This window comes from Apteryx mantelli, chromosome 6, assembly GCF_036417845.1.
Source record: "Apteryx mantelli isolate bAptMan1 chromosome 6, bAptMan1.hap1, whole genome shotgun sequence".
NCBI classification, from domain to species: Eukaryota; Metazoa; Chordata; class Aves; order Apterygiformes; family Apterygidae; genus Apteryx; species Apteryx mantelli.
Genome location: NC_089983.1, coordinates 32922095 through 32948841, shown reverse-complemented (window position 1 = coordinate 32948841; position 26747 = coordinate 32922095). Strand labels below are relative to the sequence as shown.

The 26747-nt window shown below is 64.7% G+C and overlaps 1 protein-coding gene across 2 annotated transcripts; it reads left to right on the top strand.

Annotated features, from left to right (window-relative positions):
- The first annotated feature begins 411 nt into the window (after positions 1–411).
- WNT6 (Wnt family member 6) lies at positions 412–17139 on the top strand. Of its 2 annotated transcripts, none has more exons than XM_067298570.1 (4): positions 412–560; positions 11494–11714; positions 15742–16043; positions 16413–17139. In XM_067298570.1, the coding sequence occupies exons 1-4, from the start codon at positions 484–486 to the stop codon at positions 16872–16874; spliced, it is 1062 nt and encodes a 353-aa protein (XP_067154671.1). In that variant the 5' UTR covers positions 412–483; the 3' UTR covers positions 16875–17139. The 2 variants fall into 2 exon arrangements, with proteins under 2 accessions (XP_067154671.1, XP_067154672.1); XM_067298571.1 differs by having other exon boundaries at positions 524–560; positions 11499–11714.
- The last annotated feature ends 9608 nt before the right edge of the window (positions 17140–26747 follow it).

Below are 26747 nucleotides of genomic sequence, written 5' to 3'. Positions count from 1 at the left end.
CTGTGCCAAGCGCGGTGTCAGGAAGCAGGGCCGCGCAGGGGGCCGCAGCCGCCGTCGCCCCGTGCGGAGCCCGCGCCCCGCGGCATGCCCACGCCGTGCCCGGCGGCAGCGCCGTGTCGCCGGCTGCACGCTCGGAGCTGCCGCTTGGCATCCAGGAGTCCCCCCGCCCGGCCCGCCCTGTCCGTCCCCCCGGGCTCCGGTTTCCCTGTCGGAGGCAGATGCTTTCGCAGCCCTGTCCCTCCTCCTCCTTCTCCGGAGCAGCCTCCGCGCCGCGCTCCAGCCGCCCGCCGGAGGTGCCTGCCCAGCCGGCCCGGGTGCCCGCCGGCCACGGCCTGGCGGAGGGAGGCAGCGGGCACGAACCGCCGGGGGCACCGGCCAGGCCCGCCGGCCGGCGAGCAGCCCCCCGCCCCGCTGTCCTCGGGGAAGCAAGGAGGGGGCTCAGAGGGGGCTCGGCTCCCTTACCTGCCCCCCACCGCTGGCACGATGTTGCCCTCCTCCCGGACCCAGCTGGGGCTCTTCTTCATCCTCCTCTGCCCCGCCAACATCATCGGCCTCTGGTGGTGAGTAGGACATCCTGGGGCTGGGTGCGAGGAGGGCACGCGGGGATCCTCGCGCTCCGGGGACAGACCCCCTCTTCCCACCTGGCAACCGAGTCTCCTATATCCGGATACCCCTGTGGTGGGGACCACTGCCCCATGCTGGGGTAGATCCAGCTGGGGCTGGCAGGCTTTGCCCCATGCTGTCAGGGTTTGCCCCGAACAGGGCTCACGCATGGCCAGGGAAGCTCAGCGCGTTGGAGATCGGCTGGGGGGCAATGCTCTGGGGGGGCTTGGGGAGACACACCTGGGCACCGAGCACGGTCCTCAGCATGGCTCTGGCGGGGTACGGGGCACCCAGGTCCTGCAGAGAGAGCTGCAGGCTCCGTCTCTGCACCCCAAACTCGCAGCCCGGGAGGTTTGTGCACGTGTGGGGCAGCGAGGGGGAGCAGAGCCTCCAGACTTCTCCAGTAAGTCAACTTTAATTAAAAGCCTGAGGGTCCCCACGGTGTCCCCTCCTGAGCGGTGCCCCTGGACGCGGCGGGGACAAAACCCCTGTTTGTAATGGTGCCTTCATCAAAGGCAGAAACGGTGCTTTGCAGGATACCGGAGGGGGTGGGGGATTCATTACAGGCACAGAGCTGGGACCCAGCCTTGGAAAGCCCAGGTATCTGTCGAAACATGAACTATTTAAATCTATTAAGAATTTCACCCAGCCTGTCTTTATCCGGTTTTAAGTGCTTAGATTCCAGCTCCCCGGCGTGCTGTCCGGGCTATCATTCATTATCTGAGGCTATTCGTCTCCACATTGTCACACTCTTTTGACCCCTAAAATAAAGCTCTCCATAAGCCTTTCCCCTCCCGTTCCCCCGCCTGCCCGGCAGTGATTTATTCTGCGGCTCCATCTCCTTCACTAGCTCCAGCTTCAGGGGCACGGGGCGAAGGGGGGCCTTGGTGGGCAGAAATCAGTGCCGTTACAGTCGGCTTTACATCAGCGGGGAATTTGGCCTGGCACTAAGTGATGTGTTTGTTGCCAGGGAAGGGGTTAATGCAGGTCTGAGAGGGGCTCGCGCTGGTATTTTGCCAGAGGACAGGATAGCGAGAGCATGTGTACGGTACCACAAGCCCTGGCCAGGGCAGGGTCTGGGTGGAAGGTCCCCTTGCTCCCCACCACATGCCTCTGGATACCTGCGCTATCCCGGGGCATGGTCCCTCCTGATGATTGACAAGACTTGTGTTTTTCCCTGGCTAATTCTCAGGCTGTCTCTTGATCTGCCCCTGTTATCTTTGCCCCATCCTCATCCATAATTGCCTGGCAATCCTGCGGTCCCCAAGCTCGTGCCCTGCACCCCAGTGTGTCCCCATGCTCGACCAGCTCTGGGAACAGTGATGCCATCTGTCCCATGGCCAGAGCGGGCAGGGATAAAATGGGAGCTTGCTTTGCCTTTGATGTGGGGGCGGGTGGATGGGACCAGCATGGCCAGGGTGCTGGGGGCACCGCTGCCCCCTGCTCTGGGTGCTCAGAGCCACTTCTCACTGTCAAACACAGGTCACATTGGTGCTGTGACCTTGCCGTGCGTGTACTGGCATCGCTGGCTTGGGGAGATTAGAAGGATTTGGCAGAGGAGGGCAAGGGGTCAAACTTGTTTTTTAAAAAACTTAAAGAAGTTTTAAAAGAGCTTAAAAAAGAAAAGAAACCTTTAATTTAAGAATAATAACTCAGCTGCAAACAGCATGGCTGAATGCACTTGGGCAGCATAGTGGCTGCAGGGGAATCACCAGCACGCACTGTCCTTTGCTCTGGAGCCTGGAGCAAGGGAGCCCAGAGGAGGCGATGCACAATGAGGCCAGCCAGCACCACCAAATGGACATGCCAGGCATCCTAGGACAGGGCACTGTTTCTAGCCCAGTGCAGAGTGATCGGCTGATTCATGAGTCGGTTCCCCCTGTTACTTAGAGCTCAGGATCTTCTGCCCCTGGCTGAGATCATCCCTCATTTCCAGGGAGCTCTTCCTGTGCGGGGGAGAGAGCTCCAGGCAGTGCCCGGCCCTCTGAGCCATCTCAAGATGGGCATCTTCCCACATGCCTGCACCTGGTGCCTGGCCCCTCAGCCAAGTTTGGGTGGCACCTGGCTCTGTTGGCTTTGCTCTTGCTGAGAAGTGGTTTGGGATGAAGCTATGTGTTGCACCAGGCTCCCTGGGGCCCCAGGGGCTGGTGGCATTGGTAGACCTGTTTCTTGCTATCTCTGTCACCTATGCATGGGGACTTTGGTGTCATGCCTTCATCTCTGTGTCTCCATCCACCCTCCTGGGGTTGCAAGAGACTGCAGGGGCACACATGGGTGCTTAGACAATGCAGGAAAAGAAGGTGTTCCCCTCCCACTGCACCATCTGCGGTGCATTGGATGTGCAATGGAGGGGGACCCACGGGGCTGCCTGTCCCAGGGGGCTGTTTGAGGGTTTTTCCCCACGATGGTGACAGAGGAACTGATCTGTGAGTAGCATGGCTGGGTGACAGCCACCAGCTCAGTCACACAGCAGGGCTGGGTCCCAGCGGGGCATGGTCCCCAGCCGGAGACAACAGAGCTTAGCCTCTCACAGATGATAACTGCTGGTTGGGATCCTGGCAGAGATTTGCATTTACGGAGAAAAAGAACTCTGGTTTGGGTGTGATGTTAAAGGAGTGACTTCATGCTTCTCTGATGACGTTGTAGCCTGAGGAAGAGCATCCTCATTGCAGCAGTCCCCAGACAGGTTTCTGAAGATGCCACTACCCTCCTCCTATACCCCCAGTGCCCCTGTGTTTGAGACAAGTCAGAGGATGGGGACAGGCAGACACATGGATGCTCCGTGGTGGAGGGGAAGCTGGCCACGCTCAGCACCGGCAGGACACACGTGCCATTCGTGGCTACAGGTCCCTCGGTTAGCGCCAGGCTGCAGGGATTAGGCCTGTCTTGCCTTCACAGTCCCTGAGAGATCTGCTTCTTTCTCCTCCCTTCATTGTTTCTTCTCATTTCCCACCTGGCTCCCCGTGCAGTGGCGGTTCCTCCCCAGGCAGAGCAGGTAGGGACCATTTTGGGCTTCCCATCTAGCCTGGATGGCGTAAGGACATGGGGCTGGCAAACCCAGCGTTTCAGGAGCCCTAAGGAAAAAGAAGTTGGTCCAGGGCAGGACTTCAGCAGGGTTTCACCTGAGATGGTTTGTGTTTGGGGTCGCTTGGCCCGCACAGGCATGGAGTCATGCGTGGCTGGCACGGGAACCTGGCCCCTGCTGTGCACACGCTTGTTCCTGCTGGCATGTCCCCACCACACTCACCATCCGTCCCACGTGCTGCCGTGCCCACACGCTGCCAGCACAGACGTGCGGGCCCAGTGGCCCCACTGCCATGGCCAGTGGGTCACACCACACTCAATCCCCCGACTCTGTCCAGGAGCTGCAAGCCTGGAGGGAAGCTCTTGCAGGAATGTGGGGTGCCAAGAGGGAAGGGAGAAAGCAAAGCTGGGCTTCCGCCATTGCCCGAACGCCCATCAGCTCTCCACAATGCTGCCGTGCACGACTGAGTGCCGCGGTGGTCAGGAGGTGGAAGAAAGAGCTCCGGTGTTAGAGCAAGGAAGAAGCGGGGAGACGTGCTCGGCTCCAGCCATGGATCCGATGTGGGCTAGAGGGATGGAGCCCTGCCGGGGCACCTTCCCCATGTTCCCTTCCCACATATGCATGCAAGTGATGTGCATTCCCCAGTATCTCTGACCTACACTGCATTCCCACCTGTGTCCACAGCACCCCAGACTGAGCCCCTGCTCTTCCAGCACTCGTTCACCTCGGCCTCGTCTCCATCCAGCAGGCAGGTCTCAGGAAGGACCTGGCTGCTGGCATCCATGGGCCCTCCCTCACCAGGGAGCCGGCTGCGCTGCTGCTTGGGAGAGCAAAGAGGCTCCCAGCCCCGACCACCCTGCAGCTGCGCTCTGGCTAGCCCAGCACACCCTGGCGCAGGTTTCACGCGCCAGTGGACTCCCAGTCTGATCAACACCCGCCAGCGACCGCAGCCCGCCGCCGAGCCTGTAGGGACAGGCTGCTGGGCTGTAAAGCCCTGCCTGGCATGCCTTTGGGGCGAGCGTCGTGAGTCACCCGCCAGGCTTGCGCCAGCCTTCCGCTGACCCACACCTGCAGCCCACGGCCCTCCACCTCCACCGGTGCCCGGCGGGCTGGGACCGCCCCGTCGTCCCGGGCATGCCCTCACCCCCGCTGCCCCAGTGCGGAGCAGCGGGATGGGCTGTGAGCTGTGGCAGGCAGGAGAGCACCTTGCAGAGCTCGTGCCCCTGGCCTTGCAAACCCTGACTCCCACCCCTGCCAGGCAGGCATCAGAGGGTCCCCTGCTCAGGCTGGAAACGTTTCCCTCATCTCCAGCCAAAATGGCCATGGGAGGATTTCGGGAGGCCAATTCCCAGCCAGTTCAGGAGGGTTTCCGGATGCTGCCTATTTGGTGCTCGTCTTTGGGAAGGGCCTGGCTCTCCCTCTCCCTCTGTCTCAGCCAAAACATCCCTGTGTGTTCCTCCCTCATGCCATCCCTTGTCCCTGCTCCCAGTTTCCCCGACTCTCCTATGGTGACCCCACAGGGTGCCCAGGCGTGCCCTGTGCATGCACCAAGCTCGAGGGTTCAGTCAGGCTCTGCATCTGGGGCTTGACCCCTCCAGATGCCCTCCCAGGCCTCCTTCCCATGCAGGAGGGTGCCAGGTGCTGGCCAGAGCACCCCAGTATTTGCTCAGGTGGGCTTATGGGCACTCAGGGTCCTACAGCCATATGTGGCAACTGTGCTTAGCAATACATGGACCAGTCTTTGCGCCACCCCAACTCCAGGCTCTCCCAGCGACCGAAAGAAGGACACAGCGTCCACTAGTGGCAGACAACCCGGTTAAACTCCTTTCCTCTTATCCCAGGGTTTTCAGGGCTTGGCCACCGCTTTGGGACTGCCGCACTGGGGCAGCTCAGTCTCAGCATCACCCTGCAGCAGGCAGCTCTATGAGTTGATGCCACGCCATGCAAAAGCCTCTTTCCTTTGGGCAGCTTTCAGTAAATTTGTGTCCCTTTCTTGCCATATGCCCCTGGTCCTCTGAGGAGGGCAGGGAGTGGGGTGCCCCTGCTCTGCCCAGCCCCATGGGGACTTGCAGCTCCCTCCATGTCCCAGGTGCTGCTGGCAGCCGAGCCGTGGCCATGCCCCCCAGGCCTGTGGCTTGCTGCTTATTCACTCCCCTGCGTTCCTGCTCTGCTTTCAACAGCCGGCTGCCCCGGTTAGCAACGCCCCTCCAGCGGTGCGCACGCACCTCCCCGGGTGAGGGCCCGGGTACCCGCCGCACGCCTGCAGGGGCTGAAGGGGAGCTGCGCTCTGCCAGGGCTTGGACTGGCAAAACGTCATGCCCTCCGCCTTGCCCCATTTGCACATCGTGGGCAGAGACGGCCATGTCTGCAGGCACAGGGAGAAGGAGGCAGCGCTTGGCACCCCGGCTCCGGGGTTCCACTTTCTCACAGGGATGTCACCGGGTTTGCGGCTTGTGGGCAGCCTGAGCACGTGCCTGGCTGCGGGGCAGCGTGGATGGGGATTGCGGGGTTACCCACACCCCAGCTGTGTTGGGCTGCCGGGAGGTGCTGCGATGTCTCCCTGGGGTCTTGTGTCTCCGGGGCCCATGTCCTGTGGCTCTCACCTCTCTGAATGAGGGTGCAGAAGTGTCTCTGGTCTCAGGATGGGTGGCTGTGCACCTTGGAGCCCTGCATCCCCATCGTGAAGGCACCCGGAGGCTTGCGTGGAGCCCAGCTGGGAGGTGAGCGGGGTTCGCCCGCCATGCGGGAAAGTCCCGGCAGCAGCACACAGCAGGCACAGCTGCAGCTGATCCCACAGGGAGCTGGTGCTGCACAACCAAAACCCTTCTTTGGGCAGCTCCGGCTGCAGGCAGACGGCAGGCCTGGGAGCGCGGTGATGGGCAGAGAGCATCCCTCTGGCTACTCCCCCTCTCCCTTGCATTCCTTTCCTCCTTGCATCCAGGCCTCTTCCCACCGCCTCTCCTGCCCCACCTCTGCCAGGGGCCCCGTTGCCTGTCGGGACTGAGACACCCTCTGACTTAGCTCACATCTCTCCTCCTCTGGAGCACACCTGCAGAGATGTCCCCAGGCCACAGCTCAGCTCCTGGCCACCATGAGATGGCTGCCGCTCCATCCTCCAGGGCTGCTTGCTCAGAAGTTTCAGGAGAAACATCAGCAGCAGCAAAGGAGGCATTTTTCCAAGCAAGGTACAGGAAGAACATGTTGTCCTGCCTTCTAAAACTCAAAACCCTGACAGCAACCTCTTTGCTAAGAGAGGTTGCTGCTTTGGGGGCCGTCCCCACAAGCTGGCAGCAGGGCGAGTGGGAGAGAGACGTCCCGTCCGTTCGTGTGGGCTGAGCTGTTGCTGCTCCTCATCCCGCCCTGCTGCAAGGATGGTGGCACAGGGAACATGGGCTTTGGAGGAAGGAGCGGGGAGAAGGGAAGCAGAGCACATAGTTAAATTGCACCTTAGCATCTCTGCTGCCAGGAGCCCAAGCACAGGTATATGGGCAGCCTCCACCCAGCCGTTTCTTCCTTTTGGGAGGATTTAGCACACTCTGGGAGCCAGAGGCTGTGGCTTGTGGTGGACCTGCCACTTTTCTCTTGGGCTACCTCTCTCTCCTGCATGGCCCATTCCATGCAGATCTGTTTTCCTGGCCTTGCTTAAGGTGCACGTGGCATTTGGGAAGGCCAACCATCCTCTTCCTTGCTGCATGGCTCTGCCAACCTACCCGGCTGCTCCCTACAGACTGGGACCCCAGCTGCTCCCCTCACACCGGGACTGCTGACAGCAGCCAAAAGAAACCCTGCTCCACACCATCCGTGGTGTCCGAAGGGAAGATGGGGATTTGTGCCAGACTCCTTGGTCTATGATTTCGACTGGGGACTAGGCTGGGACCTACTGGAGGCTCCGTGACCCTGAGCTGAGCCGGAAAAGCCTGCGATTATGTGTCTTATGAGCCCCTGGCTCTGTCGCAGCAGAGACCATGTCCAGAGCGCAGGGATTGCATCAGAAACGGGAGCGAGTCTTCTTTCCCGTATGTCATCGGGGCCGGGGTCAGGCTGCGGCTCCAGGAGCCAAAGGGCTGCGGACAGAGGGTTGGCGGGGCCACGGCTTGTGTTCCTGGTCCTGTCATTCCCTGAGCAGCCCTTAGGGCCAGTCCAGACCCTCTTCTGCGCCTCAGTTTCCCCTTTTGGCAATGGTTTTTCCCTGCAAAGGGAAACAGGCAGGACGGGGGTGGTTCAGTGCCAGGTCCTGCGAATCACTGTGGAAAGTGGGGCTCATCGTCCCGGCTCCTTTTGGGGAGAGGGAGATGGGGCAGCGACCCAGCAGGCTGTGCCCGCCCGTGCGCCCGCGGCAGCCCCGTTTTGGAGAGCCTGGCAGCCCGGGGGAGGCCGGAGGGCTGCTGCGAGGGGCCTCAGGGGCGATGGCGGCTGGGGGCAGAGGTGCTGTGGCCAGGCACCCGGGCGGGCTGGGGGGCCGCGCTGGCGACCCGGCTCCCCGAGCAGGGCAGGGGGAGGAGAGCCCAGCGGCAGAGGTGGGGCACCTTAATTGTAGATGCGGGAGGCCTTGGAGCAGGACAAGCTCAGGCAGATCTGGGCCCCGCGCCGGAGCCCTTGCCAAAGCAGTAGCAGTTTGGCAGCATTTTTCTTGCCCTTGTCCCCCCCCCCCAACCCTACAAAGCAAAACAGCTCGCGGGCTCCCAGCAGCCTCCCCGCGCGAGAAAGCAGAGCCCAGCGGAAATTAATATTGCGCCGGACTTAGGCAGCCCTCCCCGCGCCTCGCCAGCGAGGCCGGCGGGCTCCCCGCGCAGCCCGGGCCGTGGGTGGGGACCACGCGGTGCCGGCGAGCCGCCCGCGAGCCCCCGGGCCCTCCGGGGCTGAGCTCTTCCATCCTGCCGGCCCGTCTGATCCGGCGGGCTGGGGTGAGCCGCAGTTCAGCATTTGATCTGACGGCCCGAGGGCTCGCTCCTCGTTTTTATAAGAGTACAAAGAGTCTTCTTTTAATGAAAAGTCCCATCCCGGCTCCCCTTCTGCCCTATCCCACCGGATCAGGCGGCCAAACCTCGCCGCGGCCGACCTCGGGAGCGCGCGGCCTGGGCAGACCCCCCGGCCGGCGCTGGCCGGGTGCACCGCGGCGGGGGTGCGTCCCCGCGGAGGGGCGGCCGGGCTCAGGGTCGCTGCTAAGGCTGGCGGCGCGGGTTCGAATGCCGACGCGAGCGTCGCGGCGTGGGGCAGGCTTGCTGCCGGCTTTCCCCACGGGCCTCAGTTTCCCCACCTGCAGGACTCTTGGGCCGGCGGCTGGGCTATTTCTCAGCGCGGCCCCGCAGCGCGGAGGGGTGCTGGAGCTGGGGGGCGCTCCGTGTGCTCGCACCCCGCGGCCTGCTGGGGTGGGAGAGGGACCGCCGTGGCGTGGTCAGGAGAGCGAGGGGCTGGCGCTGCTGGCAGAGGGGAGGGCGACGGCGTCCGAGGACGCTGCCCCAGCTGCGCCTCCGTCCGCAGGGCTGCTGTGCGGCGTGCGGCGCTGCGCATCCCGGGCACAGGGAAACGGAGCTGCGGGGAGCAAGGGAGGCGGGCGCTCCCCTGCAGCCATGTGCGCTCGCCTCCGTTTCCCCGCTGGAGGTCACCTTTCCAGGCCGCATCTCTTGACTGAGCCGTTTAACGCTTTAGCCCTCATCAGGGCTCTCCTTGCAGACGGGTCCTTCCCAAATCCAGCCCCGCTCGCAGACGGGTCCAGCAGCTGCTTGCCGGGCTGCCGGGCAGGCAGCGTCCAAGCGGGATCTCCCCATCCCAACACCCTGTCGCTGCTTGTCCCGTGTCCCCTGGCTGCCGTCGCTGTGAGAGGCTCAGAGCGGCTGCACATGCGGTGACAAGGCTTGGTGGCAGCGTGCCCCAGCCAGCCGTGCCTTCCCCGTGCGACTGCTGGATATGGCCCGGCCCCCAGGCAGTCCCGCACTCTCCATCAGCCCCACATCTTGCAGGAGGGGCCCTGTAGGCTAGTGTGGGGTCTGTGCTGGTGGGGAAGGCCGTGATGCTCCATCAGCTGCCCCGGGGAGGAGATGGGAGCTGCACAAAGCTCAGCCTGGCCCTGACTCTGCTTTCCCTGGCTTGGATGCCGAGGGATGGCTCCTGGTGCAGGGGAGCGAGGGATGGGTTTGCTCAGTTCAGGCTCGGGAGCCTGACGTGGGGCAGGGGGCCCCTGGCAGGTCCTTGAGCTGGGAGGGGGCTGCATGCTGGGTGGGTTTGCAAGCAAAGCCCTAGAGGCTTGTGTCCCAAACACAGCCAGAAAACTGCAGCCCCCCCCAGCTGCGAAAGAGAAAAAAGAAACTCAGAAGATGTTTAAACACAGAGATTCATCTTGTGATTTTCGAGCCTTTGGGGCTTGGCCAGGCTATAAAGGCTTGTCGGGGTTTGGAAGCTGCGAAGCGCCCTGCGCTCGTCCGCTGCGAGCAGCTCAGGCGCCTGTCCCTGGGGGACCCTTGGGAGACATGGCCAGGAGCCTCTGCTCCCGGGAGGGGAGAGAGGCTGCAGCAGGGCCGGTGTGTGAGATCCGCTCGGTGCCGGAGACAAGGCAGCTCTGGCTCTGCTGTCCCAGCCCCGGTGATCCTGGCATCCCACATCCTCAGCAAAGCATGCGGTGCTCTGAGAGGCCGGGAACGCGACGGTGCCCTGTGGCAGGGCATGGAGAGGCTGGGGGTTTGCAGCATCTCTGGGCAAAGGGGCTCCGGTTTGCAGGGCAAAAGACCCTCAAAAGTCCTGCAGGGTCCAAGCTGGGCTCCAGCCTTCTTGTAGCCCTGGGGGCCACGCTAAATTCGGGTTGTCCGCGGTCGTGTGCCGGCTGAAAGCGTCTCTGAGCTGCAGGACGGGTGGCGTGGGCAGGAGGCACGTGGCACGCGGCGCGCCCGCCCTCTCCCTCCGCGGCTCTCGCGGTGCCCGGCGGCTGAGCGGGGCCGTCGCCTGCCCGCCACGGGGCCTCGCGCCGGCTCCGGCGGCTGCGCAGCTGGGACGAGCCACGCTTCGGAGGGCCCTCGAGGCTGAACGAGCGGGGAAAGCGGGGAGTTTCTGCAGCCAGCGGCGTGCCAGGGAGCGCGCCGTCGTGCTCGGGCTTTGCCTCCTGGCCCGGAGAGCCAGGCACCTCGCTGCAGCTGTGCTGGCGAGGCGCTGCCTCGGGCGCGGGCCCAGGCTGAGGCTTGCCCTCCCGCGCCGGCATCGGCAGGGCTGGCGACGCCGCGCGCGGCCCTCCCTCCGCGCACGCGGCAGCCCGCGGCGCCGTCCCCCGAGGCCGGTGCCTGGGCAGGGGGAGGCGAGCGTGGGAGCTGGGGAGGGACCTGGCCCCCAGCCAAGGGGCTTTATCTCCGGCAAGGTCACTCGGCTCGGCTCCCACGGGGAAAAGCAGCGCGGTGCCCCCGGCGTGGGGGGAGACGGTGCAGGAATGCGGCCCGCGGCCGGGCTCTGCCCTGTGCCGTGGCATCGTGCCCGCGGGGCGCCGGGAGCAGGAGCGGACCCCCGTATCGGTCACCGCTGCCCCTGCACGGCCCACCTCCCACGGGGGCACCTCCGTCACCCCCCGGGATGTCCCCAGAGGGGAGCGCGCTGGGAGCAGGGCCAGCGCCGTCCTCCAGCCTGCCCGGCCCCTGCCCCCGTAGTGGGGTGTCTCCCCCGCTCCCCACCTGGCTGGGCAGGGCATGGTGTCCCCATGGGTGCTGGCGCCCAGGTGCCACCCACACCGCCTGTGCTGCCCTCCCCCCACACGCGCCCCGGCTCCTCAGCGCCCACGCTCAGCGCTGCCCTGCGGTCCCCTCTGTCCCGGGGTGCCCCCAGCGCAAGCCAGGGCGCCTGGCCCGGCCCCGGCGCTGCTTTTGCTCTGCTCGCTGTCCCTCCTGCAGGGCAGTGGGCAGCCCCCTGGTCATGGACCCCAACAGCATCTGCCGCAAGACGAAGCGGCTGGCAGGGAAGCAGGCAGAGCTGTGCCAGCTGGAGCCGGAGATCGTGCAGGAGGTGGCCAAGGGCACCAAGCTGGGCGTGCGGGAGTGCCAGTACCAGTTCCGCTTCCGCCGCTGGAACTGCACCAGCCACAGCAAGTACTTCGGCAAGATCCTGCAGCAGGGTAAGGCCACTGCCCCGGCCCCGCCACTTCCCCAACCTCACAGCTCCTGAAAAGCAAACCGCAGCCTCCGGCCACGAGGCCGCAACCCCCCCGGGACACCTGGAGCAGAGCCCTGGCGTGCATCTGTCTGTGCGCACGCGCGCGCGTGTGTGTGTGTGTGTGTGTGCGCCTGCAAGCTGCACTGGGCCGGGTTTGCAGCGGGAGCGCGGGTGCGATGCCTGGTGTGTGGCCGTGCGTCCACGCTTGGGTGTGCAGGTGTGTGCGTGTATGTGTGTGTGCGTGCACATCCGTGGCAGGGAGCTGGATGGCAGCTCAGCCCCTCGGGGGTGTGTGTGTGGGGGTGTGTGTGTGTGTGTGTGTGTGTGTATGTGTGTAGAGGGGATTGCTTAGTGCTCCACAGCGCAGTCATGCTGAGGTTTTACTGCCGGGACATGTCTCCCCGTGTTGTAATGAAGCAATTACCGATGCTCCCAGACAGCGCGGGGCTTCACAAAGCCCAAGAATGCACCCTCGTCTGGCAGTGATTTACTGCTCCCCCAGGACCCCACTGCGCGCTGGGGGAAGGGGTCTGGGTGGGAGGCAGAGTGCAGGCACTGGGAGCTGCCCCTCGCCCCACAGGTGCTCTGCAAATCCCCTCTGTGCTGGCCCTGGAGGGAGCAATGGGGAGGAGAGCTCACCCGTGGTCCCTGAGCCCTCGAGGTGGGCACCCAGACGTCACCCCTGCGTGCCCTTCCCGTGCCCAAGGGAAAGGGGCTGGCTGTCAGGGAGGGACAAGCTGGCCCTAGGCAAATCCACGGGGATGCCCAAAGCTCCTTGCCTGTGCTCGGAGAGCTGGTGGGGCCACTTGCCTGCTCTGCCAGCACCTCTCCCAGCTGGCCGCGCTGGGCCTGGGCGCGTCCGCCAGGCGAAGGCAGAGTGGGTAAGCCCTTGGGCCTTGCAAGGAGCTCGGGGTGGCTGTGTCCCGCCGGCGGGAGGCTTCCTCCCTCGGAGGCGCTGGCAAGGGCAGAGCGCCCTGGGCACCCCCCGGCTGCAGGCACCAGCGGGGGGCAGAGCAGGGGCAAGATGCAGCTCCCCAGGAAACTCTCCCCGCGGCACAGAGATGCTTCTCATTTTTGTCGAGCCGGGAATCTGCTCCAAGAGCCGCCCGCCAGCGGGGAGGGAGCAGCGTGCCACACCTGGGCCCTGGCAGCGCCGAACACGCTGAGGCAGGGGAGAGCGGAGAGCTCGAGGGGGCCACCCACCGCTGTCCCATGCGCAGGGGCACGCGACCACGGCACTCCCCTGTCCCCAGGAAACTGGCCCGTCTCGGGGCGGCGGTGGTGCTGATTTGCAGCTGTGGGTTCCCCCTGATCTGGAGAGACGTATTCAGTCCTGGGGCAGAGAGCCAGGGACACCCGGGGGACAGTCCTGCCTCCGGAGTAACCTGTTTGAACGCCGTCCTGGCAGTGAGGCAGGCAGGATCTGTGCCAGGAAGGGCTCCAGGCTGGAAGCGGGATGTGCTAGGCTGCCAAAGCCAGACCAGATGGCGAGTGGGTGATGCTGGCAGATGAACTGTCTGGTACCCGGAGGGAAGCTCGGGTTGGAAGAGTCACAGACACATCCGGCATGGGGATGCTGAAGGAGCTGCCAGGCTCTTTTGACCCAGCAGCATTGCTGGGGTCGTGGATATGAGCAGTGTCCTGGGGACAGTGGTGAGTCTGGGAGTCCCTGGCCCTCTTGCAGGAGAGAGGAGAGGCTGAGGGTGCGGGAAATCCCAGCTGAAGGTGCAGAGCTCCTCGGGGCTGTGGCCGTGGGCAACAAGCAGAGAGCATCTCTGCAGGCAGGCACCAGCCTTGCTTTAGCTCTGCACAAGCCATCCCGGGCTTCCCAGCAGCCCTGGCATCTCCTGTTCAGCAGCCTCCTCTTTCCAAGCAAAGATGCTGCAGCTAGCCCTGGTTTCCAGCCATGGCCTCCCTGGTGCCCCATGGGGAGCTGGTCCCATCCCACGTCACAGCCCCGCGTCCCACCTGCCGTGTGAGCGTGGGGCAACCCAGCTGGTTGCAAAGTGCCGTATCATGGCAAGCACCCCCCTCCAAGATGTGCCTTCCTCCTCCGCGGTTCACTTGCCACATGGCCCCGCTGGACGGGCCCCATGGTGCGCTGTGGTGCTGCAGTCGCAGCCATTCCCCTTTCCCCCCCCTGCCCACTGCCCATGTGTGCCAGGCACAGGGCGCCCATAAATGCTTGCTTGGGGGCAGCCGCATGCCTGGAGGAGCCGTCGGAGGAGCGGCGTTCCCGCCAAGCACCCTCTATGCTGAGCAGCCCAGCTAGCTGGGCAGGACGGGCAGCTCCGTCGGCTGCAGGATGCCATGGAGGATCCTGCTGGCCCCACACGGGACTGGTGACTTAGGGGGCAGGAGGGCACCTGCTGGAATGGCACCCATGTGCCCAGTTCCCATCAGACCAACGGTTGTTGAGTGCCACGTGGGCAGGCGGGTGGGCAACCCATGGAGCCCATGCCAGGCATGCCAGGAGCCCCCTTTCCCCAGAAGCCCCCCAGCTCAGAGTGCGTTTCAGGGCACGTGGTGGGGAAACAGCAGCCCTTCTGCATGCCAGGGCCCCGTCCTTCCAGCTCCAGCCCATCATCCCCATCACGCCTGGCACGGCACTCCCCCGACACACTGCTGGGACATGTCCCTGGACCCACAGTGTCCCACCGCCTGGAGGCAGAGTGACAGCAGCTGGGGATGCCCCCCTTCCCAGGACCCCTCTTTTGAGAGCTCCTGGGGTGCAGGTGTGCACACGTGCTCCTGTGTGTGTGGAGACGTGGTCAGGAACCTATTTGTTGCACATGTTCACCGCACGTGTTCTTTGCACGCGTGCACGTGCCTTGCGGTCCCGCATGGGCTGCCCGAAGCCCAGAGGTGCACGCGGGGTTAGGATGTGACCAGGGACGCATGGCAGGGGTGCTGGGCTGCTTCTGGCAGGATGAGGCCCCCAAAAGCTGCCATGGGGCTGCGGGAAGGGGACGCTCAGCCCATCCGATTCTGCATTTGGGGCCTACGGCTGATCCCGGTGCCAAGCCGGGGGTCTAGCTGGGGGTGGATATCTCCCCCCAGCCCCCTCTGTCCATCCCTATGTGGGCTGCAAAGCCCCCCCATCCCCTCCTGCCATCCCTCCACGGGCCGTGCCACTGCCCTGCCACGTCCCCCTCCGTCCCCATGCCACAGGCACCCTCTGTGTGTCCCCACCCTGGGCAGGAGCCCGCCTGGCACGGGGGGAGCGCAGGAGCCCCCCGAGCAGGGCGCTGCGCTCCCACTGCCAGAATCCCCCGCTGGCTGCGGCTGCGAACGGCAGGTCCGGGCAGGGGAAGGATGCTTGGAATTTGTGTCCCGGAGCAGAGAGAGACAGGAGCAAATACTACTAATAAATAATCCTGCAGGGTGGAGGCTGTGCTGGCGGAGGGAGGGGGGCAGGCATCACCCCATGGCAAAGGGGGTATGGGGGGAGCCCAGGCAGGACTGCTTCATCACTGGCACCCCGCAGAGGGGCAAGCAGCACCCACAGGGTGTCTCCCAGTACCATTGCCCTTTTCTCCTCTCTGTGGACCAGCTTGCAGCTGGGGGTGGGATTTTTACAGCTCTGGGGGATATAGGGGGACAGTGAGGGGGCAGTTACCCAGCACCCCTCCTGCTTACCCCACAGGTGCCCCAAGCTGCCCTCCTGTCTATGGGGCAGCACCAGTCCTTGGAGAGGGAGGCGTGAGGTTTGTTGCCCTACTGGTAGCCCCGAGGACACCACTAATGGGTGGAGGATCAGCCCGGCTGCCCCCCAAATCCTGCCTTCCTGCAAACCTGCTTGCAAGAGGCAGCCCCTGTCCCATGCAGCCGGCGCTGGGGTGGGCGCATCACCCAGCGAGCAGCTCCTAGCGCAGGGGAAGGGGCAGAAGGGAAGATCCAAGGACCTGGGAGATGCAGGGGGGTTGCTTTGCTTGCAGGGTCTTTGCCAGAGCTGACCCCGCATCCTGGACCTGGTTGTTCCCCTGCAGATATCCGGGAGACAGCCTTCGTGTACGCCATCACGGCGGCCGGGGTGAGCCACGCCATCACGCAGGCCTGCAGCATGGGCGAGCTGCTGCAGTGCGGCTGCGAGCTGACGCGGAGCCGGGCTCCCCCCTCGCCCACGGCTGGCCCAGGCGCCGAGGGCACGGCCTGGGAGTGGGGGGGCTGTGGGGACGACGTGCAGTTCGGCTACGAGAAGTCCCAGCAATTCATGGATGCCAAGAGCAAGAAAGGCAAAAACGACATCCGGGCCCTCATCGACCTGCACAACAATGAAGCCGGGCGCTTGGTAAGGACCCCTCCGCTCCCTGCCCTCCTCTGCGGACGGAGCGGCTGGAATGGGATCCCCCCATCGCCCCCCACGCTCCCCACCCAGCTCGACCCTCATCGTATATCTCCCCCACAAAGCAGCTCTCCCTTCCCACGCACTGCACAGGCACCCACGGTGGGTCCCCTGCCAGCTTTCTGGAGGAAATATGGAGCAATATATTTAAGCAGGCACTTTGGAAAATCCCTCTCCCCCCTGCACCCTCCCCTGGGCCAGGGCAGCACCCAAGAGCCAGGGGTGTTTGGATGGGGGGTGCCGGGCAGGGGATGCGGGTGCCCAGGAGGTGCACAGAGGGGACATCCCGAGCTGAGCGTCCCCATGTCTCCCCAGGCGGTGCGGAGCTACATGAGGACAGAGTGCAAATGCCACGGGTTGTCGGGCTCCTGCACCCTGCGGACCTGCTGGCGGAAGATGCCCCATTTCCGCGAGGTGGGGGACCGCCTGCTGGAGCGCTTCAACGGCGCCTTCAAGGTGATGGGGGGCAACGACGGGAAAACCCTCATCCCCGTGGGCGACAACATCAAACCACCCGACAAGCAGGACCTCATCTACTCGGCCGACTCACCCGACTTCTGCTCGGCCAACCGCAAGACGGGCTCGCTGGGCACCCGGGGCCGCGTCTGCAACAGCACGGCCATGGACACCAGCGGCTGCGACCTGCTGTGCTGCGGGCGAGGGCACCGGGACGAGACCGTGGTGCTGGAGGAGAACTGCCTCTGCCGCTTCCACTGGTGCTGCGTGGTGCAGTGCCGCAAGTGCTCCGTCCGCCAGGAGCTCAGCCTCTGCGTCTGACAGCCCCGGCCGCGCCGCTGCCTCCCCGGCATGCCCGGGGCCAGGCCGGGACGCTTTCGGGGCCACCCCCAGCCCTGTGCCGGGGCGCCGGGGCTGTGCTGCGGCCCCAGGACATGGACAGGTCACCCCGGAGAGCAGGCTGGGCTGGTGGCAGGGACAGTGCGGGGAGCCCAGCTCTCTCCTGCATCGTCCAGGGGACACTTGGGGGCTGCCTGGCATCCCCACGGCCCCTGCGGTGGGGGCTGCGGGGACAGAGCTTCCACTAATAAAGCTATTTAAACCCGCGGTCCTGCAGCGCTTGCTGGGGAGGGCTGGGAAGCGCTGACTGCCGTACTGGCAAGGGCAGAGCCCAGAGAGCCAGCCAGCCCCCTCGGCGAGTCCAGCTCTCTCCAGCCTCCTGCTCGCACTGGCCGTGCGGCAGAGCCAGGCTTGTTTCTCATCCACTGCCTGCTCTTCTCCATGGTTTCAGACCCAGCGTGGCCCAGGAGTGTGCTGGATGAGGCCAGGTGCTCTCCTGCCCCGCTCCGCAGCCCCCTTGCCGGGCTGGTGCTCTCCTCCCTGCATCCATGGTCACCCTTGCTCAGAGATGCCAGTTTGTGTCCCCGCTTCACCTGACCTGGGATACCTGTGATGAACAACCTCCTGCAGTCCGTGGTCCCCTCCACGCGCCTCCATGCAGGAGGTATTGCTGGCCACCTCTCGAAGATCTCCTGTATTTTTTTCCTCTCCATCTTCAGCCACTTTCGTTGCAGTTCCTGCCCCGGGGCTGGGCATGGAGGAGCGCTGTGCGGCGCTGGCACTGCCTGGGTTGGTGGCATGCGAGGCATTCGCTTGGCATGCCGTGGGCCGTGTGCAGCCTCACCTGGCCGGCACCACGCCAGGCATGTCTCCGTAACCTGATCAGCCCGTGCTCCCCCGGGCAAACATGAGGCTCGCAGCAGCGATGAAACCCACGAGGCCAGGGTGAAGCTCACGGCGCTGCCCACGCCGCCACGATGAGGGGTGCCACGCAGCGGGGCGGAGGCGATGCCCACGGCTGCCTGCTCCCCGGGCGAGAGGCAGAGCCCCTGGGGGTCCCAGCTCGCCCGCCTCTGCCAGCGAGCGGGGCAAGGCAGGGCAAGCAGGGTGCTGGTGAACGATTAACTTGGCCCGGTGAGCGCCAGGGCGGGAGCCTCTAAATCTGTCAGCTGCAGCTTTACAGCTGGAAATTCCCTCCTGGCTTGCCCAGAGCAGCGCTTGGAGAGGGGAGGCACGCGGGGCTCCCGGGAACTCCCAGCCACGCGCACGCGTGTGCGAACACGGCAGTGCGTGCGAGCAGGGCTGGGCGGCTGCGTGCGGAGGCATCTGTGCATGCAGGCAGCTTGGTGCGTGTGTGTGTGAAGGTAACGTGCCTACACGTGTTCGCAACGCTGTGTGTGCAGGCGAGTTTGCGTGTACCCCTGTACTGGTGTGTGCGAGCCTCTCGCATGCGGGGGAGCAAGTTTGCCTGTGTGCCTGCGTGCATGTCTACGAATACACTGCAAATTGTCACTGTGTGTTCGCAGGTGACCCTGTCCCCATGTGTGTCTGCACGAGCATGTTTGCTCACACGTGTCTCGATGTGTTTGCGCAGGTGTGCCTGGGACAGGGAGGACATGCATGGGTACAGGAGGGCCCTGCAGCAGGGGAGCACTGGGGACGCGGGGCCTGTTTGCTGGGAGATGGGGGAGCCTGTTTGCTAGGCTGTGTGAGCGGGGCCCTTAGAAACACTGGCGCGTGTCTCAAGCCCTGGGCTGCCAGCAGGAGGGTTCAGCTCAGGCAGGTCCCCTGGACCTCTGGGTCACCCCAGCTCCCTCCCTGAGCCACCCTGGACTGTGGCCCTTGTGCTGGGGTGACTCTGAACACCTCTGTGAGACGTGAGAGCACAGGGGTTGAACCAGGGGCTGGGAACCCGTTTTCTGGCTCCGTCCCAGCTCTGGCCTTCAGGAGCTCCTTCCCCGGTGTCTGCCTCAGTTTCCCCACAGCGGGCAGCTCTCATGCTCCTGGCTGCATGGACCTGGCTTTGGAGGTCTGGGTCATGGATAAACCCTGGGCAGGCCAGGTTGTTTGTGTGCATAAGGGGTCAGGACCTGTTCCCAAGCTGTCCCCTCCCTGCCACTGCCCCAGTTCTAGCTCCTGGGGGCTAGATGCCACAAGAGCCAAATGTGGATGAAGGAAGGTAGAAAACAGAGCCAGGGCAGGGCCAGGAAAGGTCCTGCCACTCAGAGAGAGGCACCCTCTGCATCCCCCAGGTGCCCTGCTTGACTATGGAGGGGGGACGGCGGTTTTGGGGGGGGGTGCTGACTCCTGTCACTGCCGGTCCTGAGCTGGCAGAGCCAAACCCTTTCCCTTTGCACCCAGGGGAGGCCCTGGCACAGCCCGGCGATGCCGTCGGCCAGGCAGGGAGCAAGCCCGGTGCGGGAGGCTGGGGCAGGCTGGAGCAGGCTGGGCAGCCCCCCCTCCCAGCCCCCTAGCGGCCCTCCAGCCCCCCGGGAGCCCCTCGGGAGCCCCTCCATCGCTCTAGCAGCCCCCAGCTCGCCATCCCCTTAAGACCCCCCCGCAGCGCCTCTGCATCCCTGGCAGCCCCTCAGCCCGCCAGGAGCAGCCGCCGCGCCCCGCCGCGCCCGCGCCCCGCCGCGCCCGTGCCCGTGCGCCCGGCCGCCGCCAGGGGGAGCCGCGGCGCGGGCGCGAGGGGGCGCGAGGGGGCGCGAGGGGGCGCCGCGGCGGGCCGAGGGGGGCCGTGGGGGGCAGCCCCATCCGTGCATCGGGATGCATGCACGATCGGGGGGGCTGCATGGGAGGGGGCATGGATGTGTGCGTGCGGGAGGCCGTGGGGGCTGTGCATGGAGGGCGCGCATGGGGCCTGGCCCATCGGGGGTGTGTGTGTGGGGGGGTGCCTGGCACAGTTCATGGAGGGCCATGGGTCGTTCATGGGGGCCCGCGGGGGTGCAGAGAGGTGTGCGCATGGCAGGACCATGGAGGGGTGCATGTGGGTAGTGCACGCGGGGTGGCAGGAAAGTGTTTGAGGGGGCACGGGGCTGTGTGCGTGGGGTGTGCCTGGGGGTGTCTGTGAGGCTGTGTGCATGGAGGTGTGCATGGAGGTGTGCACGCCGGTGTGCTTGAGGGTTCATGGTGGAGTGCTTGGCGGGGTGTGGGTGTGTGTGCATGGGCGTGCAGTGGTATATGCAGGTGTGCATGTGGGTGTGCACAGGGGTGTGCATGGGCATGGGGGCAATTCATGCCAAAACGCACGAGGAGATGCCAGGGCAGTGCAAGGGAGAGGGTGCCACAAAGCCTCCAGGATCCTGCAAAAGCATCAGGGGTCAATACTGAATGGTAGAGGAGATCTCCCAGCTCCCCTCACGCTGTTGGCCCTGTGCTCTCGGGAGCAATGCTCAGGCGTGACCCATTTCTCACGGCTGCGGTGAGCGAGGGGTACATGGTCGCGGCTGTGTGGGCTCCCTGAGTAGCCGGAGGTCCAGGGAGCACAGCTGTACATGCGTGTGTAGCCCAGATCCCTGGTGCTGGGCAGTTTCCATTGCAAAACTTGGAGCATCTTCCCAAGGGAAAAAAAGGAAGTTTATAGTATTTGGGTTTAAAAAAAAAAAAACCCAAACCTCTGTAACATTAATGGCTTAATTTTTTTTTTTTCAAATGGCAAGAGCACAATTTTCCCTTCAATTGCCCAAGCTGAAAACAGCCGGACAGATTAATTCAATCAAACTTTAAAAAAAAACAAAAACAAACAAAAAAAAAACCCTCTCTGGACTGAGACCAAAACCAGACTGTTTTAGCCAGAAAAAGAACTTTTTTAGGAAAGTTCAGAGTAATGTAGATAGGCCTGTAAGGGGGAGGCTGAGAAACCCAGACAGCATCTCAGTTGCGGGAAGGCTCCGACGGCAGCACCCGGAACCTCTGACGAACCCATTTCTTGAGGTCGCGGCGGAGCACTGCGGAGAGCGCCGCGTCGCGCTCGGAGGGGTGCGGAGCGACACGGGGCCGCGGCTGTCGCGGGGGGCAGAGGACAGCCCTGCGCTAAGGCGCCAGCAGTGCCGTGCCCGTCCCCCCCAGCAGAGCTGTGTCCCGGAGCAGAGCACTTCCCGAGTGGCAGGGAGCTCCTGGGCCCCCGGGCGGGCGAAGCCCTGGCGGCTGTGTTGTGTCACCCTCCGGCAGGACCCTGCGCTCTCAGGAGAGGGCCTGGTCCCGGCCCTGCACCCCGCACGGGGACGCGGCCTGCTCTGCCTTGTTATTCCTGGCTGCTTAGCAAGGTTGCAGGCAGCCGCAGGGCGACGCCGAGCTGGTGGAGCTGGGCCTCGGCCAGGGCTCCCAGCTCCCTCCCCTGTTCCATGGAAGGGCTCCGGGCAGCAAAGCCCAGCAGTCCTTCCGCCTCCCTGCTCCAGGCTTTGCTGCTCCCTCCAGAGCTGCCTGCAACCATCCTCCTCTGACCCCACTCTCTCTGGTTCCTGGGACATCCATGAGGGACCGGCTTGTCCCTCCCTGCTGCGGGCGACCCTGGGGGGCTCTGCCCATCCGCACCAGCCCTGGCTGCTCCCAGGATGGCTCTGGTGCCCACCGTGGGCATGGCTGGCCCTGGCAGGGGGGGATGAGCCTGCGAGTGCTCGGGGAAGCTCTCTCTCGTCCTGTAATGAAAGCAGCAACGATACTCTTTTTGCAGGAAGGGGGCTGTGACGCTCCTGGAGGTGGGAGCTGTGGGAGAAGGTGCTGCTGAGATGGCTCCATGCCCTGCTAACCCCAATGGGGACCAGCACCCCTCCGCCCATCCCCGGGGAAGTGCGTCCACCCTGCAGGGGAGACTCACCTGGAGACGCGCTTGGTCAGCCCCATGTTGGCCACCTCCCCGCCGCCCCAGCTCGCAGCTTGGCCCCAGGCTGGCCCTTCTGGGAAATGCTCTCCTTCCCAGCAGCCCCAGGGCTGCCGTGGTGTGCGAAGGCTTGGGGTCCCCCTTCCTGGTCGTACCAGCATCCGGACTGTCCTCCTGCCCCGCCAGTCCCCGTGGTGCCGGGGAGGCTCTGCGCAGGGCAGCCCAGGGAGGCAGCGGAGGTGCCTGCACGAGCCCAGCCCATGGGATGGTACCCACAACTCTTCCACCCTTGAAAATCAGTGGGGGAAGGCAGGAGAAACCTGCCTGGGAATGCAGGAGCCAGGGAAGCACAGCCCTGGGAGCTGGGGCAGCACAGAGTCTGTGGGTCCAGTGCTGCTGAGCATCCCTGGCTCCTTCTATGCCCACGTGCCTGTGCCCCGGCCATGCCCATGCCATGCTGCCCTGGGGCCTCTGCCCTCTCCTCCTCAGGCATGATCCCAGCTCCTTGATAAGCCCTTTCCGAGGGGCGATTCCTCCGCACATGTCAGGGTCTGGAGGGCTGCCCTCCGTCCCCGCACTCGGCATCCTCCTCGGCTCCGCTGCTGACCCCACGGTTTCTCTCCCGCCTGAGATGGAGAGGAGGGAATAACAGTGCCTCTGCTCCGTGAGCTGTGACTGCTCCCTGCCCAAACCAGGGTGCAGCGTGGCCTCGACTCCCTCCCACATCACCAGCTGATGGGTGCTGGGAGGAGAAGACGAGCTGTGGAGCTGCGCGCTCTGCCCCACCGCTCCAGCACAGCCTCGCTCCAAGGATGCTCCTAGGGGCGGCCGGAGCCTGCTCCTCCACCCCGACGCGAGGGGCAGTGCGGCCGAGGGACAGTGCCGGGGCTGGTGCTGGCGCTGGCGCTGGCACGCACCCGCTGCCCCGGGCCCTGCCTGCGCCCCAGCCCAGGGCAGCCAGGAAGACAGGCCCGGCCGGCCGGGGTGGCCGTGTGGTTTGCACCTGACTCACGGCAAGCAAACTCAGGCAGGTCGCCGGGTGTGAGACACCGGGAGGGCAGAGATGCTGGGGGCTCTGATGCAGCTGGGCTGGTGCATCCTTGCGCGGTGACTAACGCTGCCGCAAAAGGCAGGGTCGCCCTGCTGACCCCACCCCGAGGCCTGACTCAAGCAGCCGCCGCTCCGGTCCCGTGGGCGCTGCCGGGCAGGGACAGCGAGGAGAGCCTTGCTGGAGGACGGCGAAGGCTGAGCGTGAGGTTGGCTTTGCGTGCTCTGAGCAAACCTCTTCTTCCTTCTCCTCCTGCCACTGGGCTTGCGGGTCCTGCTGCAAACTGCCACGCAGCTCCCAGCACCCTTCCCCACCAGGGCTGCCAGCGTGGGCTGCTAGTGGAGGTGGTCCCAGGGCAAGTTGGGGCCCTCATGACCCCTTGGTGCACAGGAGCTTGCCGGGCATGTCCCAGAGCTGGGGATGCCCAGACGGGAGTGAGGTGACATCCAGAGAAGGCAGCCCATACAGCCCTGCCACCAGCCCTCCTGGGTGCTGCCAGGTGTCCCTGCTCGACTTCGCCCATCGCCCTGCAAGCTGGGTGCCCGCAGCACACAGCTCCCCGCCACGAGCGCTTGTGCTGCAGCGTGGGCATCTCTGAGGGGAGGGTGAAGGACAGACAGCACCAGTGGCCTCGAGGGGCTGGTCTCTGCGGGGCAGGGCTAGGTGTCTGTCCTGGTGCTTCTCCATCCCTGTGCATCCTCCTGCTCCCCAAGCTCTGGGGTTCCCCAGGGCTTCCCCCCTTCTCCCCACTCCATGTTAGCAGAGCTGCCCTGACCTCCCATGCCTAAACACAGACTAGCCGGCCCCAGTGGCCCTGGGGACCGTCACCCCTCTGCAGCCATGGCATGGCCTGGGCTGCTTTCGGCTGCAGGAGGGAAGCCTGGAGCAGGCTGCAGCAGGCCGGTCTCTCCTGCGCCACCCACTGCTCTGCTCCATGGGCCAGCAGCCGGTCTGTGAGACCAAGCGTGAGCAGCACAGATACAGCACAGAGACTGCAACCCCTGTCCCCACGAGATGGAGGTGACAAGAGATGAGCCAGCCCTGCTGTCCCGGGGGGGTGTGGGGTGCTAGGCAGGGCAAGGTGGGAGCAGCCAGCAGGATCCCATCCTGCATGCGGGAAGGGGAGGGGAGCAGGGGAGGTGCAGGCGGGCTGGGAGCTGGGCAGGGGGATGTGGTGTGTAGATGGAGGGATGGAAAGATGGAAGGATGGCTGGAGGTATAGAGGGATAGAAGGATGGAGGGCAAGAAGAAAAGATGGAGGGACAGAGGAGAGGGATGGATATTTTCCCAGCCCCCTGCACAAAGCACATGTCCAGGTCCCCCCTAAGCAGCTCTGGAGAGGGAATTCCCTGGTCCTTGGCCTGGGCAGGGGAGTGCCGAGAGGGTCTCCCCACAGAGACCTGTGCCAGAGACCCACACAGGGACCCTCAGCACCTTTCCTGCCCTGCGTTTGGGCAGGAGCATCCTTCATGCCGGCTCTGAGTTTGCTTTTCCGCATTGTGGCTGGTTGCTGGTGAGGCAGAGCCTGGGGCTGGCAAGGGGTACGAGGGACTGGGCTCCTGCATGCCCGACGGAGCTGATGATGGCTGCCTGCACAGGGCTAGCCCGAGCCCCGGCCTGGCACCACCCACTGTGCCAACATGCTGGAGGTGGCGGGCTCAGCTCCATGGGAGAGAAAAGTCGCATTCGCTGCATGGGAAAGGAGATGGGAGAGAGTCTGGGGACCGGCAGGTCCCACAGCCCCACGTGTCTCAGCTGTGGCACTGTGGCAGTAAGTCCACCTGGTGCTCGCAGGAGGTTTGGCTCCTCCAGCCCAACCTGCATTCATTCCTGCTCCGAGGGGTCGGATCCTGTCCCTTATGCCCCTGGCAGTTGTCCACAATTTGTTAGACCACTACAGATGCTTAATCATGTGCTTTTGGTCTTCACTGGGGTGATGCAGAGGAAAGGCTGAAGTAAAGGGCTCTCCTAGCCCTTTTCTGGCCCAGGGGTGTTGCTACAACATGAGGAAACAAGGATCCTCCTACCTGTCCCTCCTGCAAGTGCTGAGACCGTGGGACAAGGCTCCTGGCCCACTCCCTAAGCCAGCAGGAGGGTGCTCTTGGAAGTGATTATGTCATTAAGGGCTGGAGGAACATGGAAGCGTTTCCCCCTTATTTGCCTTGGCATTTATTTATGTGCAAGATCCTAATGAACACACAAACATCTGCCTTCCCCGAGCCCGGGTGCTGGGGACCTCGGAGCTGTGGAGGTTGCTTCCCGGGTGGGAAGGAGCCTGAAGGGAGCCCCGAGGGCACAGTCCCAGCCCAGTTCCCTGCTGCCGGGTGCAGGCTGAGGGCATGGCGTGCCTGGCGGAGAGGGGCTCTGCGTGTAACCCTGGGGTGGCCTGAGAAAGCAGGGGGTGGCAAAGAGCCGCTTGGCGCACACAACTACCTCCCGTCTGCCCGCCTGCCGCGGGGCATCTCCCCGCTCCATCATTGCCGGGCTCCAGCCAGCCCACACCGGGGCTGGGAGGACCAGGGAGAGCCGCAGACATGGGGGGAGTGGGCTGGGTCCTGGGGGGCTGCTACACGAGGGGCCTCTCTTGCACTCAGGGCATTGCCTGGGGGGCAAAAGGGTCCTGGACCAGCCTCCCGCCAGGCCGTGTGGGCAGGAGTGCTGGAGCTGGCCCCTGGTCCCCTGCCCGTCCTCCCACCTGCCTTGCTGGATGAGCCCACCGGGGAGAGGCGCTGGGCACAGGAGAGCAAACGGCACCCCCAAAACCACAAGAGGGCATTAGGGGGATGCCACCCCCCAGCTCCAGGAGTCCCGGAGGGGACAGCACAGCCTTTGCGCCCAACCCCAGATTGCAGTTCATTTCCCAAAGGAAATGCATTTTCCTCCCTGGTGCAAACAGGAACCGACACGCACGCGGAGCTGGCAGCCCCCACCAGGGTGGCTCTGCGGCGCCCGCCCGGGGGGAGAGCACGTTGCCAGCTGCCGCACAGCCAGGTGTGGTGCGGACGCCAGTGTGCTGTGGGCCGCGGCTGCAGGGACACCAGGGCCAGCCACCAGCACCCGCTGGCTCCCAAGAGGAGACCCCCCTGGTCCTAGGGCAAGGAATCAGCTTGCTGCCCTGGGCTTTCCCAGGGCCACCCTCCTGTCCCCAAGCCAGGCCCAAGGGCCAGCGCAGCAGCGGGACAGCCCACGAGGCAGGACGCCGAAACGCCACTGCACGGCAGGCTGGCAAACGTGATCCCCCCCCCCCCCCCCCCAGCACTGGGGTGAAGGAGCCCAAAATGGGGCTGCCACCTCTAGCTGCCGGACCCAGGTGCACTGAGCCCTCCCCATCATACCCCCAGCACGTGCCCTTCACAGCCACACCCCGTGCACACCCTCCTGCCCTCCCCCCATGCAATCACACCCCTGTGCACACCCCTAGGCACCCACGTGCCTTGTGCCACCCCCCACGGACACCTCTGCGCACACCCCCAGGCCCCATGCACACCCCACGACACCCCTGTGCACACCCCATGTGCTGTGCACCCCCCCTCACATCCCGTGTACATGCTGTGCACGCTTGGTCCATGCACACCCCACGCCACATGCACACTCACCCCACACCCCATGCACTTACCCATGCCGTGCACACTCATCTCATGTCCTGCACACCCCCACTGAGTGCACACTCACTCCACACCATGCCCTTTCACCCCACAAGGGTGCACACTCACCCCATGCGCCAGGCACACTCACCCCCTACACTGTGCACACTCACCCACACCACACACAGCATACCCTGGACATGCACACTCTCCTCACACCCCATGCACACTCACCCCGTGCTACCTACACACTCACACCACACCCTGTGCACACTCACCTCATGCGCTGTGCATGCTCACCCATGCTGGGCACAATCACACCATGCACACTCACCCTACACCCTGCACGCTCAACCCCCCCATGCACATTCACCTATGCCCTGTGCACACTAACCCCACAC

Excerpts from the sequence above, each read along its gene's own strand:
- WNT6 (XM_067298570.1), top strand. The coding sequence starts at position 484 with ATGTTGCCCTCCTCCCGGACCCAGCTGGGGCTCTTCTTCATCCTCCTC. Across the intron at positions 561-11,493 it reads AACATCATCGGCCTCTGGTG|GGCAGTGGGCAGCCCCCTGG; the intron begins GTGAGTAGGACA and ends TCCCTCCTGCAG. Across the intron at positions 16,044-16,412 it reads ACAATGAAGCCGGGCGCTTG|GCGGTGCGGAGCTACATGAG; the intron begins GTAAGGACCCCT and ends ATGTCTCCCCAG.